The sequence below is a fragment of the Schistocerca gregaria genome, chromosome 8 (genome assembly GCF_023897955.1).
Source record: "Schistocerca gregaria isolate iqSchGreg1 chromosome 8, iqSchGreg1.2, whole genome shotgun sequence".
NCBI classification, from domain to species: domain Eukaryota; kingdom Metazoa; phylum Arthropoda; class Insecta; order Orthoptera; family Acrididae; genus Schistocerca; species Schistocerca gregaria.
Genome location: NC_064927.1, coordinates 204,558,729 through 204,577,434, shown reverse-complemented (window position 1 = coordinate 204,577,434; position 18,706 = coordinate 204,558,729). Strand labels below are relative to the sequence as shown.

At 39.9% G+C, this 18,706-nt stretch overlaps 1 protein-coding gene across 1 annotated transcript in view; it reads right to left on the bottom strand.

Annotated features, from left to right (window-relative positions):
• LOC126284133 (vacuolar protein sorting-associated protein 53 homolog) overlaps positions 1-18,706 on the bottom strand; it is a 150,136-nt gene that overhangs the window by 31,582 nt on the left and 99,848 nt on the right. Inside the window, exon 12 of the mRNA XM_049982844.1 lies at positions 14,550-14,628. Within this exon, the coding sequence (XP_049838801.1) occupies positions 14,550-14,628 (79 nt within the window). The remainder of the gene's footprint in view (positions 1-14,549; positions 14,629-18,706) is intronic.

Below are 18,706 nucleotides of genomic sequence, written 5' to 3'. Positions count from 1 at the left end.
TCTCGTTCATGTTTTATTGTTGCAGTATTATTCTGCAGTAGCAAGATGCAGTAATATATTTTGTCACAGTATTGGCTTTTACAAAAATTTAACTGAACCTACAATAATGAAAAATTCCTGGAATTCCAAAAAAATTCACAGGTTTTTCTCAGTTTTCTCCCAGATGAAAAAATTCCCGGGTTTTTCTTGGATCTCCCAGTTGTCCTGGGTCGTATACGCCCTGTGATAGGAACAGATGAGAGTCATGTCTTCTTAATGACAACTGATTTCAAACCTGACAGGAATGCTGTTAGCGAATGCAGGCACATCTCAACCAGTTCCTGCAAAGCACTGCAGAGGAAACTGCACACTATGGACTTCTGGAGTGACCCTGAGAATGCCCACTCGTCAGAGAAGCACATGAAGCTGCATATCCTCAGTGGGCTACACAGTACAGAAACTTGACCGTAACTCACTAGAGCAGGAAAGGCCAAAAATTCGGCTTGTGAGTCACGCCATGCCTTGTGAGTCGTGGCCCGGCTCATGAGCCATAGCAGTCCACCTACCTACAAACTTCCCCCACCATGCCATGTTGTCCAAGCTGGAGAAGGGGAAGAGGGGGCAACTGCAAATGTGCCGCATTTACATGGCAATGATGTTGTACTGCATATGGCCTGGATTCATATTTCATATTTCTTAACAACATAGCCCAGAAACAAAACAAAATTTCAATATCGTTTAATAATTTTTGGTGTGCTGAAGACATGATATAATTTTTATATGGTACAGGCTGTTGGCGTACAGACAGATGCACACAATTTCATAGATTTTCACAATCAGGTTTCCATTGCTGGTTTAAAGAGCAGGGAAGGTGGAAGGGTCAAACTGCTTGGTCATCGGCCCACCATGTAGTTATTACTTATTCAGTTCCATTTTATAATCGAGAAAAGGTCTTTCATGCACAGATGAGATGATCAAAATATTGTAGCACTTTTGCAACTTTATTTTGGAGACAGAAACTCTACATGAGAAAAACACTTTAAATATCCTGAACAGTTTTAATGTAAAAGGATATGTTTGCCTTTACAAATGGGAATCACACTGCAGATCAAACAGTAACATCCGGATATGCACAAGGTCACTTTCAAGTGAAATGGTCACCAATCCTTAAAACAGTTCAGAATCGTATGCAAAATTGGCAGTGTCCTCAAAACACTTAGAAAACTATCCATGTAATTCTTTCAAGGCCACAATGATTTCTTCAAATCCTCAGTTTTCTTCGATGCCAGTGAGCTTAGGGAACTGTTCTGTAGTTGTCAGAACTTGTCCTTCTACAATGTGATTCTCTTTTTAAATGTATCCCCACCAAATCAGGAATACGTTGTTTCTCACCTTGCTATGTCTCACTGAGGGCAGTGTGCCGTGAAGTCCACTTAAAAATGCGAGGTCCCTAATCCATTATGGAAATTCTAATTTTTTGTTCCTGTACTTCTTTTTCATTCATAAATTCAATAACAGCAGGTTTTAAATCCAAACAATCATTCCAGGCAGGCCCATTGACTTAACAAATGTCCTTGGCAGTAATATATAAAGTTTCCATACTTCGTTCAATGGCAGTGGAATAATTGATGCAACTTCAGGAATTGTACCACCAATTTCTTCATGTGCTCTGCACCTGAAAATTTAACACAACGTGCTTCTTGATGTACACAACATTGAATCCAGTCTGTCAGTCATTGTAATCTGCACTTTATTGTTAACTATATCTTTAATCTTTTCTGCTTGGTATTGTAATGTCATTCCATAGCAATCTGCAGTACCTGTCAATTATGTGACTACATAATAGATATTAAGAATTCTCATCCCTCTTTCAACCACTCCTAACCATTTTTAAAGGCATGTGACAACAGACCACTAGAAAGCCTCGTTCTGTGCAAATAGCCACTGGACCATAAGGTGGTGGAGGTTGAATTTACAGTGACTACTTCAACATTATCAGTGACCAAGTGTTACCCTTTCTTCTAGAGCTTCAAAGTGCATATGCTGTAGAGACTACCATCTTAAAATATAACAACAGCCACATTTACAGGGCTAGAAACATAGATTCCTTATTTGATGAACATTCAGGCACCCTACTGCACCTCAAATGACCTGATAAATTACCACACCTTAACTCCACAGAAAATGGCTGGGACATGGGGAACAGCAGGTAAAATGTACCAGTCAACAACCTGAAATTTGGTAGCTCTGTGGCATCTGTTCCTCAATGAGCGACTTCAGTTGAATATAGCATATCTGAGGAAACTTGTCAATTCTCTTTCTTGTCGAGTTGAGGACATTATCAAGTTTGGTGGCAGCATTATATGGTATTAGTGTGATGTCTGCTAGGAGTACCTAAATTTTTGTTTTGTGTGCTTGAACCCTGAATGCTAGCACACACATCAGTGACTCAAAACTGAATGTCCCTATCTTTTGCAGCCTACTTGGTGTACCCATGGTGTGATGATCAGACTCTGAGTATTGCTGACTAAACAGCAGTTATATACTTTTTTTTTAAAATGAGATAAGGGAGGTAGTATGAATCTCACTTTACATTAATTTTTTTTTTTAGTTGAAGTGAGCTGTACTTGTCTCACTTTTGTGATTTATGAATCATGTTCTAAGTGCATTCAGTTGTTATTCAGCCGTTATTGCGCCACGTCACTGTGCATTCCTCTTATTTCTGTAAAGCTTCATCCATATGAAAAACATCAAGTGTCAGAGACCAAATACGTTTTTAAAATATCTCTCACAGCCTGGCAACAAGTTCTGGAAATATGATAAGGAATTTGACGTGAATAAGAGAGTAAATGTGTGTTAATGTAATACTAAGACAATTTTTGTTTCCTTTTTCATATGAAATACAGTTTTGTAAAACTCAAAAAGAGTCTGATATAGCCTCATCACAAATTTACTCCCTTATGAAGTTCATTGCCAACAATCAATCACAGGATGAAATCAACAGTAACACTCATAAGGGTAATACTGCAAGGGGTAAGACTTATACTATCCTTCACTCGGCCTTAGTGTGGCACAGGAAAAGACAGGTATTCAGCCATAAAAATCTTTGCATAATTATCGAGCAATTTGAAGAATTTCATAGATCATAAAATTAAATTCAGACACAAACTGAAATCTTATTATGTAAATCTTACTCATTCAACAACATCAAAATTATGATGCATACAACATAAAAATCATTAATATAGGCAGGTATGAAGCAAGCTACAAGGAAGGATCTTTCATTTTTACCAGTAACTTATAGATGGCAGCACGAGTACTCCATCTATGTTGCAAGAAGTGTTTGCTATAATTTGACAAAGAAAATATTACACACTTTTTAATTTACCACTTCAAAAAATAAAATAGCACACACATTCCTTTCAGGTTAGAGACATAATTGGTTTGAGAAATATCATGTATGTTATTAAGAGAGAACTGTAACCTGTGTCAATTATATACAACAATTTTGAGTAACATCATCTCTAAATGCCAACCCTCTTTTAGCTGATATTGCCATACATGGACACATAATGTATAACAAAGTCTCTGAAGTGTACCAATTGTTGCTGCACACTACACCTAATAAAGGCATATTATCATAATGTATACAGTGAAATTTTACAGACAAAAATTAGCTATTCCATTGAAATAAGTTAGAAAAGTGTGAGACCTGTGTTAAAATCACAAATTGTCAACACTTTACCAATCGATATTTTAAGTGGTAAGGTGACGACAGTTGGTGATATTAACACAGACTGGATATTCATCATTGATGATGGTTTTTATCAATTGAGGAGGCCTTGAAATTTTGCCTAGCAATGCCAACTGTTACTCTGCAGCATTCTGTAACAACTGACTATACCATATGACATAGCACTTATATATAGCAGAAGATGCAACTTAAAATTTGTGCAACCAATTGTGTGGGTCTCTAATCAATTTAAAATAAATACAGCAACAGTGGACTACTGGACTTTTTTTTATATCGCAATAGTTTTAACACCTGTATTTACTGTACAATCTGTAATCAATGCAATAGTTTTAACACCTGTATGTACCGTACAAACTGTCAATCAACTATGTATAACTATTCTAGCTGTGGCTGCCTCAGTTTTAAAATTATGTGTAGAATTAGATGGACTGAACAGAAAGTCATGTAACTTATAAAGCACTTGTATGTACCCCACATCCTGTCAGCTACCTGGGTAACAGCTTATGATGAAAGTCATGTAATTTATAAAGAACTTGCATGTACCCCACATCCTGTCAGCTACCTGGGTAACAGACTCTGTTGAGTAAGGCACCGTTAATCCGTTTAGGAGGACCCTACACTTCTCAACCCTATGGCGTAAGCCTAGGAAGTCATAGCTTAACTAATAAAATAACTCTCAAAGTTTCTGGTTCAAGCTCTCCACTTGGCTAAGAACCAGAGTGCCATGATCAGTTCTACGGACAATGCTGTAGAGTGTGAGGTTCACTGAAATTCCACTGGCAGGGCTGGTCTTCTCAAACTTCTCTGATTCAAGTATGACCAAGGAGCCTAGACAACAGCAATCGTTTGTTCGAATGTGTGCCACATTCTGCAGCTGGTGGCACCCTGTTTTTCAACAGCTGCCAGGACAGCCTCTTCAACATTTTGTGTGAGACCTTCAGCCACATACTCTGAGTGCACAATGCGATACTCTCCATCTCTTGCTGCTATTTCCCTAAGGCATACCATTATTTGCTATATATCTGAACTCCCAATTATTAACAAACCCATGCCCTTTTTATGTTTGCCTCCTCTTGCAATGAGACAAGTGCATTTCCCAACAAGTAAAGTATCTCATGCCATTTCAGTTTCAGTTTTAATGGAAGACAAAGCCTCAAAGTTTTTGGTTAGGGGAATGGGTGTATTACCCTGAGTTCTCCCTGGTCCTTGCCTCCCCTGTGCAGTGCCTATATACCTACTGCTGATACGCCAGTCATGTCAAGTGGATGAGTGGCAACAGAACCTGTACATTCTGTAGAGGTGGCAGTATCTACTGAAGAGGCTAGTATTGAGTCACCTTTGGTACATGTCTTTTTGTAGTGCTCCCAACACATCCACTTGCAGCCGCTTCCAATAGGTTGATAGCAGTCAGAGCAATTTCCAACTGCTTAACAGCAGCAACTATCTTCCCTGTGACCAAGAACAGCATTCACAGTGGAACTATGTTGTGAATTGCACGTGGTGAGTGCATTCTTTTTTCCCAGAAAAGTATACAAATGTTTAAAAGGAAACTTGCTGATTCTCTTCTGTATCCACTGCCCTACAAATAACTTTTTTAAGGATTTTTTTGTTACTTCTTGGCAGCATAATTCCATATTTAAGGTCGAATAATAAGTACACAGTTTTTGTTCTACTAGTTTTTGTTTATTTTGAACTAGTTTTCGGCTTATTAGGCCATCTTCACAAAGCAACTGACTGGCCTTTGAAAGAGATGCTGGTTCTTAAGTAACCAAACATTATAGACAACGATAAAATCACTCCATAGCGTGTTGTGCATCGAAATTGTTTCTTAATATTGAAATTACACTTTACATAATGGACGATGTGAAGTACAATAAAAAATTAAACTTAACAATGTTACAAGTTAAATTTAGTTTTTTTCCTTTTCTTTTTTCATGAGATGCTGTTGAACTGAGTACTTTTCATTTACGTTGTGCAACACTTTTATTTCTTTTCCTTTTCTTTTTTTCCCTTTTTTTACATTGTAAACTAAACCCTAGGGTATGGACAGTATATAACACAATAATTAGAATACACAATCTTACATTATTACAAGATATATTGTTATGATGCCTTAACTGAGCATTGACAACTTATATTGAGAAAGAAACATGTTTTACATTGTAAAAAACATATTTATTCAGTGGACGGTATTGAACATAGTGCCTGGTTGAAATATGCAGTATTATAGTGTTACAAGTTATAGTGTTTAAGTTTGTGGGGTAAGGTCTAGGAAAGTGTGGTATGTTTTAATTTTGTGTAGCAGTACATATCATTGCGGCTGTTTGTGGCTATGTGGCTGGTTGGTAGCGTCTGGTGAAGTTGACCAGCTGGGAATTTTGAGTTAAATGTCTGTTTACCTCAAGTGCTTCTAATAGGCTTATTTTCCTTCCTTGTGACTACATGTAATACTTCTGCGTGGATTTGATATTCGTGTCCTTCCTCCAGCACATGTTTGGCAAGGGTGAAGTCTGACTTGTGTAATCTTCAGCTGCATTTGTGTTCAGTCAGCCTTATTGTTATGGCCCTGCCTGTCAGTGTACAATTTGTTGCAGTCATTGCAAGTGATTTTGTAAACATTATTGTAACTTAATAAATCTGTAGTGCCTCTTACATAAATTGATGTTTTGCAATTGTAGGATGTGAGCATTTTGCCTAATTCGTCAGATAGCTTTCCTAAATATGAGAAAGTACACCAGTTAGTTTTAGATATAAATGTTGCTGGGGGGGGGGGGGGGGGGCAGCATGCATATAGGGTAACTTTCTCCTTCTTTTTTTGTGTAAAACGTTGTCATTTAATTCAGGGGCAAAGCCATTGATGATGCAATATATTTAATTGTGTCTAATTCTGTTTGAAAACTCTGTTTTGACTTTGGTATGGATGTAAGACGACGCGTCACAGAATGCAACATAGCATGTTTGTGTGATATTGGGTGTTGTGAAAATGTGGGTATTACAGTGTCTGTTGTGGTGGGTTTTCTGTAAATTTTGAAACTATGTATATTTGTAGTGATATCTATGTTGATGTCTAAGTAATTAATGGGTTTTTCACCATTCTCCATGGTCAACTGTATGACTTTGTGTTGTGAGTTTAGATATTCAATAAATGTGTGGACTTCCTAAATTGCACAAGGAAGGCCATCTTTTATGACCTCTTGTGCCAACCTACACCACACCAAACTCCAAATTACTAAGAATCACATTCCTGTATCAAAACCAACATAAAATTTCAATATAAGTACAGAACTGTAAATTCAATAGACATCATTATCAAAATTAAAGACCACCTTATTCCACTCTACATGCTGCACAAAATTCACAAACCCAAAAATCCTTGACACCCTACTGTGGCTGATTATTGTGCCCCCACTGAAAGAACTTTGGCCCTCACTGATCAACACCTCCAACCAATCGCTTGTAATCTAGCCTATCACATCAAAAAGACACCAACTTCCTTCACCGACTCACCACCATCCGCACCCCTTTACCTCCTGGATCCTTACTCAACACTGTCGATGCCACCTCCCTATACATCAACATCCCTCAGTGCCCATGGTTTTACTGTTATTGAACATTACCTTTCTCAATGTACTTCAGACTCCAAACCCACAACTTCATTCTTCGTACAACTTACTAACTTCATCCTACAATTTCATCTCCTTTGAAGGGAAGGTATACAAACTAATTCACAGTATAGCCATGGGTACCCGCATGGCACCCTCCAATGGCAACCTTTTTATGGGGCATCTAGAGGAGACCTTCCTAGCCTCCCAAAACGCCAGACCCCTAGTATGGTTCAGTTTGATTGATGATATCTTCATGATCTAGACTCAGGGCCAAGGCATCCTATCCTTTCTCCTTCATAACCTCAACACCTTCTCTCCCATCCACTTCACATGGTCCTCCTCAATCCTGCATACCACCTTCCTAGATGTTGACCTCTCTCTCTGATGACATCATCCGCACCTCTGTCCACATTAAACCCACCAACAGTAGCTGCATTTTGACAGCTGTCATCCCTTTCACATCAAAAAATCCCTGCCATACAGCCTGGCCGCCCACAGACAGCGTATCTGCAGTGACTAGAACTCCCTTGCTCAGTATGCTGAGGATCTCAGCAAGGCCTTCACAGACAGGCATTACCCCCCCCCCCCCCCCCCCCCCGACCTATTCCTGTGTCATTTCCCCTGTCACCCCCAAACCTCCCACCACACCCAAGAACTAGCCACAAAGGAGTGTCCCCTTCATCACTATCATCTTGGTCTGGAACAACTGAGCCACATCCTTCACCAGGGCTTTGATTACCAATCATCATGCCCTGAAATGGGGATAACCTATCCGAGATACTTCCCACACCTCCTAAAGTGGTATTCTATCACCCACCCAATCTTCACAACATCCTAGCCCATTCCTATGCCACTCCCAATCCCAACCCCTTGCCATAAGGATCATATCCCTGTGGAAGACCCAGGTGCAAAACCAACCCACCCACCCAGAACTTCTTATTCCATCCTGTCACAGGTTTATCCTGTGCCACCTGTAAAAGCAGGCTTACAATGCATTCTCTGATCCCATAATTATCCTGGTCTCAACCTACAGGAACATACTCCCCAACATTTTCCATCCCATCTGCTCCCCAACCTCATTTCACACCCCGTTTCCTTTTCGCCCTCTGCCAACGCATCCACCCATCTTTCCCAGCTCCTCTCCTTCCTTGCTTCTTTTTACCCCACCTCCCTGTCCAACAACCTACTGACACTGCGCCTGTTGGTGTTCTACTCCCTGCACACTCCATCAGACAGTGTTTGTCTCTTATCACCACCCGTACACTACTATCTCTTCCCTGCATCCTCCAGATTGCTCCTTGCATCCCACGTAATAGCTGCATTCTGACCCGAGATGCTGGAGTTGGCAGTCATGTGTGCATGAAGTGTGGTTGCTCGTGTGTATGAATGGTGTGTGTCTCTTTTGCTGATGAAGGCAGTAGCCAAAAGCTTTATGTTAATTAACTGTCTTTTAATTCTGCATGTCTGCAACATAACGTGTCTTCTTTACGAAAAGTATCAATCTTTGGTCACCTATACTGTTCATATTCTGGTGAAAGAATGCCTTGATATATTGAGAGAAATACTATACAGTGCAGGAGTCAATTCTATACAAGTAGAAGACATAAAACTGGCCACCCAGACGACAACAAAATTGTTTTTAACCCTATAGATGGCTTGGCAATGGGGTCTCACCTCAATCCTCTTTTAGCAAATATCTTCATGGACCACTTCAAAAAACAGTTTCTCTTAGTAAGCCTCTCAGCGGTAATATCAAATATTGGTGTAGATGATGTACTTTGTCAGTGGATTGGAACTAAAAGACAACAGAACATATTCTGGGAATACCTAAACTCACAACACAAAAACATATATTTCACCTTGGACATTCCTGAAAAATCCATTAACTGCGTAGACCTCAACATAGATATCATATAGTATATATACACACAGTGTCAAAATTTACAGAAAACCCATTACAGCAGACACTGTAATACCCAGATGTTCACAATGCCCAATATCACACAAACATGCTATGTTCCATTCCGTGACAAGTTGGCCTACATCCATACCAAAGTCAAAACAGAAATATGAAACAGAATTAGATGCCATTACCGTATTTACTCGAATCTAAGCCACACTTTTTTTCCGGTTTTTGTAATCCAAAGAACTGTCTGCAGCTTAGAATCGAGTGCAAAGTAAGCGGAAGTTCTGAAAAATGTTGGTAGGTGGTAGGTGCCACCAGGACTAACTTCAGCCGCGAATATATGTAGCGCTACACAGGCATGCTTTGCAGGCACAAAGATAAATACTGGCGCCAAAACCAACAAAGTAAATACAAATTCCATACTGTTCATCTTCGAATGTAGCAGCATTTCAATGTACTACAAAAATTCGACTGGCAGGACTGTTTGGGATGTTTATTAATATGGCCAACTCTTCGTTATGAATTTTTTCCTACCTGTGCGAAGAGATGGTTGCTAATAGGAATTTTTATGAATTGTGAATCACATGCAGTATTCTCTTCACCATAAGAATAATACGAATATAAACATTTTCCCATGAATTCTTTCGTGTTTGCTGCTATCTCATTTAAATCCCGTCTGCCTAATAAACTACGAAACTAGTGTGAGAAAACAGCAAACGCAAAAGAATATACATATCATGTCATGTTTATAATGTAGAAAAGAGGCATCTCCAAAGATTTTCAAACGGAGAAAAATTTTAGCTAAACTCTCATTCAGAACACCTTCTATCATACGCTGTCTATTATGTGGTTCTTGTTGATCATTATCAAAGAAAGCATCAGTCTCTTGCCATTGTTTCACTAATGAGACAATTCCTCTCATTTTTTTATTGTAAGCGGAAGTAGCGCACACAAAAGTAAGCCATGCCGCAAGCGGCGACAGGCCATAAACACTCATTATCAGAATGCGACAAACAATGCATGACACAGTACAGTAATGCAGTGTCAGCTTATAGTGACGTAAACACCTATAACAAAGAGAACGGCACTTATCAGATCAAAGAAAAATAAGTAATCGATTCAAACCTGACGAAACACGTCAAAAAGGAAGGGTACCCGTATAAATACGGATGGAGCGCCTGACGCATAGCAATGGCTACCTGGTAAAGCTTAACTGCTAAGCTTATGACTTGAACAAAACTACTGTAGCTGTAACGTCATTCATTTGACCTAAATTGTGTCTCATATTACTATGGACCAACTTTGTTTTGATTTGGAGGTGGGGCCTAAAACTTTTCTCTCCCCTTGAATTTCGAGTCTCAAATTTCAGGTGTGGCTTAGAATTGGGAAATTATTTTTTCCTTGATTTCGAGTGTCATTTTTCAGGTGCGGCTTAGATTAAAGTGCCTCTTAGATTTGAGTAAATACGGTAAATGTATTGCATCATCAATGGCTGTACCATTGAATTAAATGACAACGTTTTACACAAAAAAGAAGAAAAATGTTACCCTATGAGTATGCCCCTCTTCCCCCCCCCCCCCCCCCTCCCCCCACCAACAGCAAAATTTATATCTAAAACCAACTGGTGTACTTTCTCATATTTAGGAAAGCTATAAGCTATCTGACAAATTAGCCAAAACGCTCACATCAAATTAGCCAAAACGCTCACATCATTTTATGTCAGAGGCACTACAGCCCATATCCTATTCAGCAGCAAGGACAGAACAGATTTATTAAGTTACAATAATGTTTACAAAATCACTTGCAATGACTGCAAAAAATTGTACGCTGACAGGCAGGGCCATAACAATAAGGCTGACTGAACACAAATGCAGCTGAAGATTACACAAGTCAGACTCCACCTTTGCCAAACATGTGCTGAAGGGACACAAATATCAAATCCACGCGGAAGTATTACATGTAGTCACAAGGAAGGAAAATAAGCCTATTAGAAGCACTTGAGGTAAACAGACATTTAACTCAAAATTCCCAGCTGGTCAACTTCACCAGATGCTACCAACCAGCCACATAGCCACAAACCGCCGCAATGATATGTACTGCTACACAAAATTAAAACATACCACACTTTCCTAGACCTTACCCCACAAACTTAAACACTATAATACTATAATACTGCATATTTCAACCAGGCACTATGTTCAATACTGTCCACTGGATAAATATGTTTTTTAGAATGTAAAACATGTTTGTTTCTCAATATAAGTTGCTAATGCTCAGTTAAGGCATCATAACAATATATCTTGTAATAATGTAAGATTATGTATTCTAATTATTGTGTTATATACTCTCCATTCCATAGGGTTTTGTTTACAATTTAAAAAAAAGAAAAAAGAAAAAGTTGCACAACGTAAATGAAAAGTACTCAGTTCAACAGTATCTTTAAAAGAAATCAATTTAACCTGCGATATTGTTTAGTTTAAATATTTATTGAGAGCTAGCAAGGTGGTGAAGTGGTTAGCACAATGGACTCTCATTTGGGAGGACAATGGTTCTATACCGCTTCCGGCCATCCTGATTTAGGTTTTCCATGGTTTCCCTATATCACTCCGGGCAAATCCTTGGATGGTTCCTTTGAAAGGGCACCACTGACTTCCTTTCCCATCCTTCCCTAATCCGATGAGACCGATGACCTCACTGTTTGGTCTCTTCCCCCAACCCAACCCAACCCCAACCCTTATTTATTGTACTTCACATCGTCAATTATGTAAAGTGTATTTTAAATATTAAGAAACAAGTTTGATGCACATCACTCTATGCAAGTGACAGTATCTTGGTCTATAATGTTCGGTTGCCTAAGAACTAGCATCCCTTCCAGACACTTAGTCAGTTGTTTCCTGAAGAACTAGTTCGAAAAAAACAAATTTCAGTAGAACAAAACCAGTGTACTTGTTATTCAACCTTAAATCTACAAATAACAGTTTAGATTATACAGGGTGAAAAGCATTTAAACTGACAAACTCTGGGAGGTTGTAGGGGACATCAAAACAAATATTTTTCCCTAATGTTATTTTTCCCTATGAGGAGTATTTAAACCGGTAGAGGAAGATTTCTCTGGCAGCAAATTAATTAAACCAACAAACACTTTTCCATTTTTTTTACGACCAAGGGACAACACATTAACACAGCCCAATTTCAATTACAGTAGATTTTCAAAAATTCCTCCATTGTCACGTAAACAAAGGTTACACCGTCGGATCATGTTCCGTCTGACACGGGCTAAAACCCCGGGAGTATCCTGAATTGTTACTGCTCCTGCTACTATCTGGGCAACCAGATCCTCTTCTGATGCAACACAGGTTGCGTAAACAAGGTTGCGCATCTCTCACCACACAAAAAAGTCCAGAGCGGACATATCTGGGGATCGAGCCTGCCATGGTACAGGACCACGTTACAGGGAACCGTTGGTCCAGGAATAGACGCACACGACGACTGAGATGTGCCGGCGACCCGTCATGTTGGAACCACATTCATTGTCGTGTAGCGAGCGGGACGTCTTGCAGCAAGTCTGTCAACGAATTGGCAAGAAAATTGTAATAGCGCCTGCCAGTTAATGGGCTAGGTAGCAGAAATGGCCCAATTAAACAGTCCCCAACAACACCCACCCAAACATTAACGAAGCTAACAAAGAACCGCACCTGATGAGCGCTAGTAACTGTGGCATGTGGGTTATCCTCACTCCAAACTTGCGAATTGCGCATGTTGAAGACGCCATCACGCCCGAACGTTGCTTCATCGCTAAACAACACAGAGGATGTAAATAGCGGATGCATTCCACACTGTTCCAGGTACCACTGCGAAAATTGTGCTCTGGGTGGATAATCAACTGGTTCCAGGTTGTGGACATGCTGCAAGTGAAATGGACATAACAACTGTTCTCGAATGACTGTTCTTACATTCATCTGATTCGTCCCCATGTTACGTGAAATTGCACGAGTGCTGATTGAAGGATCCCGCTCCACATGCTGCAAGACAGCTTCCTCAAATTGCAGAATTCTTACCATGCAACGGCATCCCTGTCCAGATCATCTGCTAAATGCCCCGGTCTCATGCAGACATTGATACACAGCAGCAAAAGTCGTATGATGCGGGATACGGCAATTAGGATATTGTTGTTGATAAACCCGCTGTGCCGCTCGTCCGTTGTTGTGCGCTACGTAGTATGCACCAACCATATCAGTGTACTCACTCCAGGTGCATCGCTACATTAGTAAACATAAACAATGAACTACTACACTGGTGGACAGCAATTGCCTTCAACTGAAGAGTGTAATATGCCCTCTAACAACTGAATATTGTAATACGACCTCTAACAAATGAATACGGCCTCCACCAGTTTAAATAATCCTCACAGGAAAAAATGACATTAGGGAAAAATATTTGTTTTGATGTCCCCTACAACCTCCCAGAGTTTGTTGGTTTAAATACTTTTCACCCTGTATTATAACAACTAGATCTACCTTAGGAACCCCTCAACAATTTAAAATAATTATTCAATAGGCTTATGCAGTAAAGGACTAAAAATTACTCTTTACAATAGAATCACAGGTGAAGCATTCAGAGGATTGGGATACGAGACTGTGCAAGTATGATGTCTTAGATTTAGATTTTGTTCAATTTAGTAGAGGTTCTGTTGATATTCTGTAAAGCAAATAATTTAAGGATAGACCAAACAATGGGAACTCCTGGTAGGAATATCAACACTGTAGGAAAATACATTGCTACTTACCATAAAAGAAGACACATTAAGTTTCAGACAGACACAATTAAAAGACACACGATGTTTTCTGCCACAGCTTCCGTAAGTCAAAGAGAGACACGTACACCATTCATACACAGAAGTCAGCACACCTTATGCACTCATGACCACCAACTCCAGCATCTTGGGCCCGAATGGCCCAGATGCTGATGAAGGGTGTGGCCGAAAGCTTTTTATAAGTGTCGTTTAATTGTGGCTCTCTACAACTTAACATGTCTTCTTTACGGTAAGCAGCAATCTGTCTTTTCCTACATTGTTGATTTAAGGATAAGTAATAACAGACACTTAGCCCAAATTTCTTTGCTGTTCAGCCTCTTCTTTATCCTCCTATAACTAATGGGTAGGCTGGTCTTCAGTTGTATAAAGGAAAGTACCATCGGTGACAATGCCTAGTTCAGACCAGCTTTGAGTTGGTGACTGTTGTACTTAGTATTTATTACTAGCTATTGTATTACTATATTAATTACTATCTATTGTATTTCAAAATACCTTGCTCATGGCAGTCAGTGCTGGTTCACAAGCAGATTCCAAGTCCTGTACCAGGAGTTGGATGCAGTTGGAGATCACACTGTAAAAAAAAAAGAGGATGAAAATGCTTCTTTCAACAGTTTCTTGATTCAAAGTGTCTGGTGCACGAACTATAACAACAAGTTATGAATGTTAATGTAATGTGAAAGTTTGTAAAATGCATGTTCTCAATCATTTTCTTTTTGCAAAATATGAATTTTGAAAAAGTGAGGAAGTGCAATGAAAATTTACAGAATATATGATACAGTTAAATGTTTACTGGCTATATTTCAGTGATTTCTGCTGAGTAAGGAGGGGGAATTGGCAGGTTTGGTAGTGATTGAGAGGTGGACTTTGATAACTTGGAATGAATGGCATAAATGACATACTGTTACAATAATGTGGAAAGGACAGATTGCTAGTCACCATATAGAGGAGATGTTGAGTCGCAAACAGGTACAAAACAAAAAGAGTGCCAACATCCAAGCTTTCAGGCAAAAGGTCTTCTTCTAAATGCACACACATTGATGCAAGCATGACACATATGACAACAAAATTTATATCGAGTGAAAAACTATCTATAAAATATTTAATTTCCAAGAATTTTTACACCGATTCCACATTTATACTCGCCTACTAAATAAATTTTATATGCTAGATAACTAACTTGTAGCAGCCTGTGTCCTCATGCTTCTCTGAGTTCACATGTTGCATTGAGACATGACGTATCTGCAGGCACCCTAGTGTGCTGAAAAGTAATGCCACCAAATTTTTAATTCTTTTTGTGCCGTCTAAAGCATTGACTGCACATTGACTAATACAGTGCCACGAAGCGGTATCGAGAAGCTGCTGATCTGCACAATAATGGAAAGAATGGGTAGTGCCATACTTCCAGGAAGATGGAATTCAGCACTACCTGTCAATGCTGATTTAACGAGCTGCCCATCACTGGTCAGCCCCAGTTCAGTCAGTCTTCAAGAGTATCAGTACTGAGTAATAGGAAGATGTTACATTCTGGGAAGATGTTACATTCTGCGAATAGTAATAGTAGCTACTTGCAAGTAGGAGGCACAAGAGCCACTTCATAAAGAGAAGTTATGTTTATTTTTTTTTTACGAAACAAAGTTTTGCAATCATTTGAAAGTTTAATGTACGTATCATTACGGATTCCTGCAACTGGCCATCACAACTTTTATTCTTCCTTGTTTGTGGCAGTGCCGACTCCCACAGTAGCCGACACAGCACCTGGCGATGAGGAATCCAGAACCAATGCTGCCTTCCCTCTACACTGCTCCCTCACAGCTTGCCACTAATATTTCTCTCTTTTCTTTCTGAGGCACATTGTTACTACTTTTCTTTCTTTTGCCTTGCTTCTACTTATAATTTGCTGCGGCATTCCTCTCATTAAAATGGCCTCTAACCTGCCTCCTACACCACCTGCACTTACGCTTCCGGCTGCTGCTGGCTTTGATCTGATGCAATTTATTCAGTTTCAGAACCGCCAAACATTGCTGTAGATGACAGCTGTACAGCAGCTTATTAATGCACAAGCCACTTCCGTACTGACTCTGCCACAACAGCCAGCCACATCCAAGGCACTGCCTCTGTGCATTCCACCAGTCCGAGCTTTTGATGAACAGCAAGAGGAATGGAACAAGTACTACACTCAGTTCAACCCTCATTGTGCTGCACATCAAGTGCAAGGTCCTGTAAACTTTCTTGTCAATGGTTGGCACAGGAGTTTACTGCCTACTTTTGAAGATTTAGTTTCTGCTCTTACTAAGTGTTACGAGGACCAGGTACAAGTTGCTACAGCTCATTACAAGTTTTTTAATTGCGGTAAAAACCAAGACAGACATACCATCAATGGGTCACAGAACTTCAGGGTTTGACATGAGAGAGCCGTTTTCAGTGCAGCTGTGGATAGTACTATAGTGATGCTATGATTCGTAATGCAATAATGTACAATGTGCCAGACAGTAGGATTTGTGAACAAATTCTCAAACATTCTGAGCCTCTTTGAAACAATTGTTGCAAATTATTGAACACCAGGACTCATGTGATAGTGCCATGGAAAACTTTTAGGTAGCTCCCATTTGTGGTGTAACAGAAAGTGACAAACAAGTATGGCCTCATGACAGACCGCCACACACGAATAGGACACCATGCCCTGGAGGAGTAAACTAGTATCACTGTGGAAGTGTAAGCTGTGAAATTATATCCTCGCTGCTTTTCCACACATAAACGACAAATTTACCCTTCGCTTAGTGGAAAGTCAGGTCATGTACAGTCTGTGTGCTTCCAAGAGAAAAAGAACTCTACCCGCCCCTGCTCTCAGAAGCCTGGTGCTCCACTCAGTGATTGTAATTTTTTCTGAACTGGCTGCCGGTACTAGTAAAGACCATGTTCAGGATGTGCCTTCACCTTGCTCAAGTGCTGTGCAATGACATTCAAACAAACTACTTGTGAACTTAGTTGCAGCTGGACACTGTGTGTGATTAGACACCGGCACCTCAATTACATTGCCTACTCACACCAATTATGAAAAATTGGGCTCACCACTGGCGACAAAATCTAGCATGCCATTTACTGCATATAATGGTCAGGACAGTCCAGTGCTTTGTGCATGTAATTTGCCTGCCACTTTACAGTCTCACAGAAGAACAGTGACATTTACAATTGTGCGTCCAACAGACTGCAAATATTTTTGGGTTACATTCGCTTGATCTGTTTGGTCTTCAAATTCAGGACAAGTACTTTGTGTTTGTGCTTTCAAACCAAAAGACAAGTGTTACTCAATTGATTGAGGAGTTTCCTGATTTATTTTCTGAAGGATTTGGCAGAGGAAATAATTTTGTGGGGCATGTTACAATGAAGGACAATGTGCAACCTATGAGTTTTCAGGCGCGTCCCATCCCTCTTGTACTTAGAGACAACGTTGCAAGTGAATTTAAATGGGAAGACAATGGTGTTATTGTTCCTATCCAGGCTAGTCAATTGGCTTCTCCCTTGGTAATCTTACCAAAGCTTCTGGAAGACTTCGTCTTTGTATTGGCTTCAAATCCACTGTGAATCCACAACAATGACTGATACTTATCTGTTCCCTCGCCCTGGGATGTTAATGGATAGGCTTCGTGCACGCCACTATTTTTCAAAAATGGGCTTAACTTATGTGATGTGTATTTGCAAATTCCGCTAGATGAGGAGTCTCACAAAGTATTTGTGGTCAACACACATTTAGCATTGTTCAAATTTTTGCATTTACCCTTTGGCAGCACTTCTGTGCTTGCCATATTCCAATGCTACCTAGAACAGCTTACTGCTAAAGTTCCATTCTCTTCAAGTTACTTGGATGATATTGTGGTGTCAGAACATACACTGGAGCAAATGTCAATAACCTTTGTACATTTTTCAAGTGTTTTCAGCTGCAGGTTTGAAGTATCGCCTGGACAAATGTGCCTTTCTTCAGTCTGCAATTCAGTACTTAGGCCATGTTCTTAATAGCCAAGGTGTTCATCCTCTTCAATCACATTTGCTGGCCATCTCAGACCTCCCTGCCCCACAGAACATGGCAGAATTACAGGCAGTTCTCAAGAAGATGACATATTATATACAGTTTACACCCAATACAGCCCAGATCGCAGCTCCATTGCATCATTTGTGCTGGAAGAATGTGCCTTTTGTCTGGGCCAGAGAGTGTCAGGACGCAATCCAAAAATTTAAAAATGCCTTATTAAGTGAATGAGTGACAGATGCTGTGTTCATTTTGATCCTGCTAAGCCTGAAGTTTTGGCAGTCGACACTTTTTCGCACAGAATCAAAGCTGAGCTCTTGCACAAATTTAGTTCACAGGACAGGCCAACTGCTTTTGCTTCCAAGTAATTGGCCAAAACTCAATGTAACTACTCACAAATTAAGAAGGAAGCACTCACTATTATCAATTGCATGACAAAGTTTCACCATTATCTGTTTGGTCAAAAGCGACAGACCATAAGCCACTTTAGTCTTTGTTCCATCCAATCAAACTCGTTCCGCTGCACACAGCTCCGAAGCAGCAATGGTGGGCTTTGTTATTGTCACAGTATCAGTCGAAATATTGTATGAGCCCACATCGAAGCATGCAAATGCTGATGCCCTTC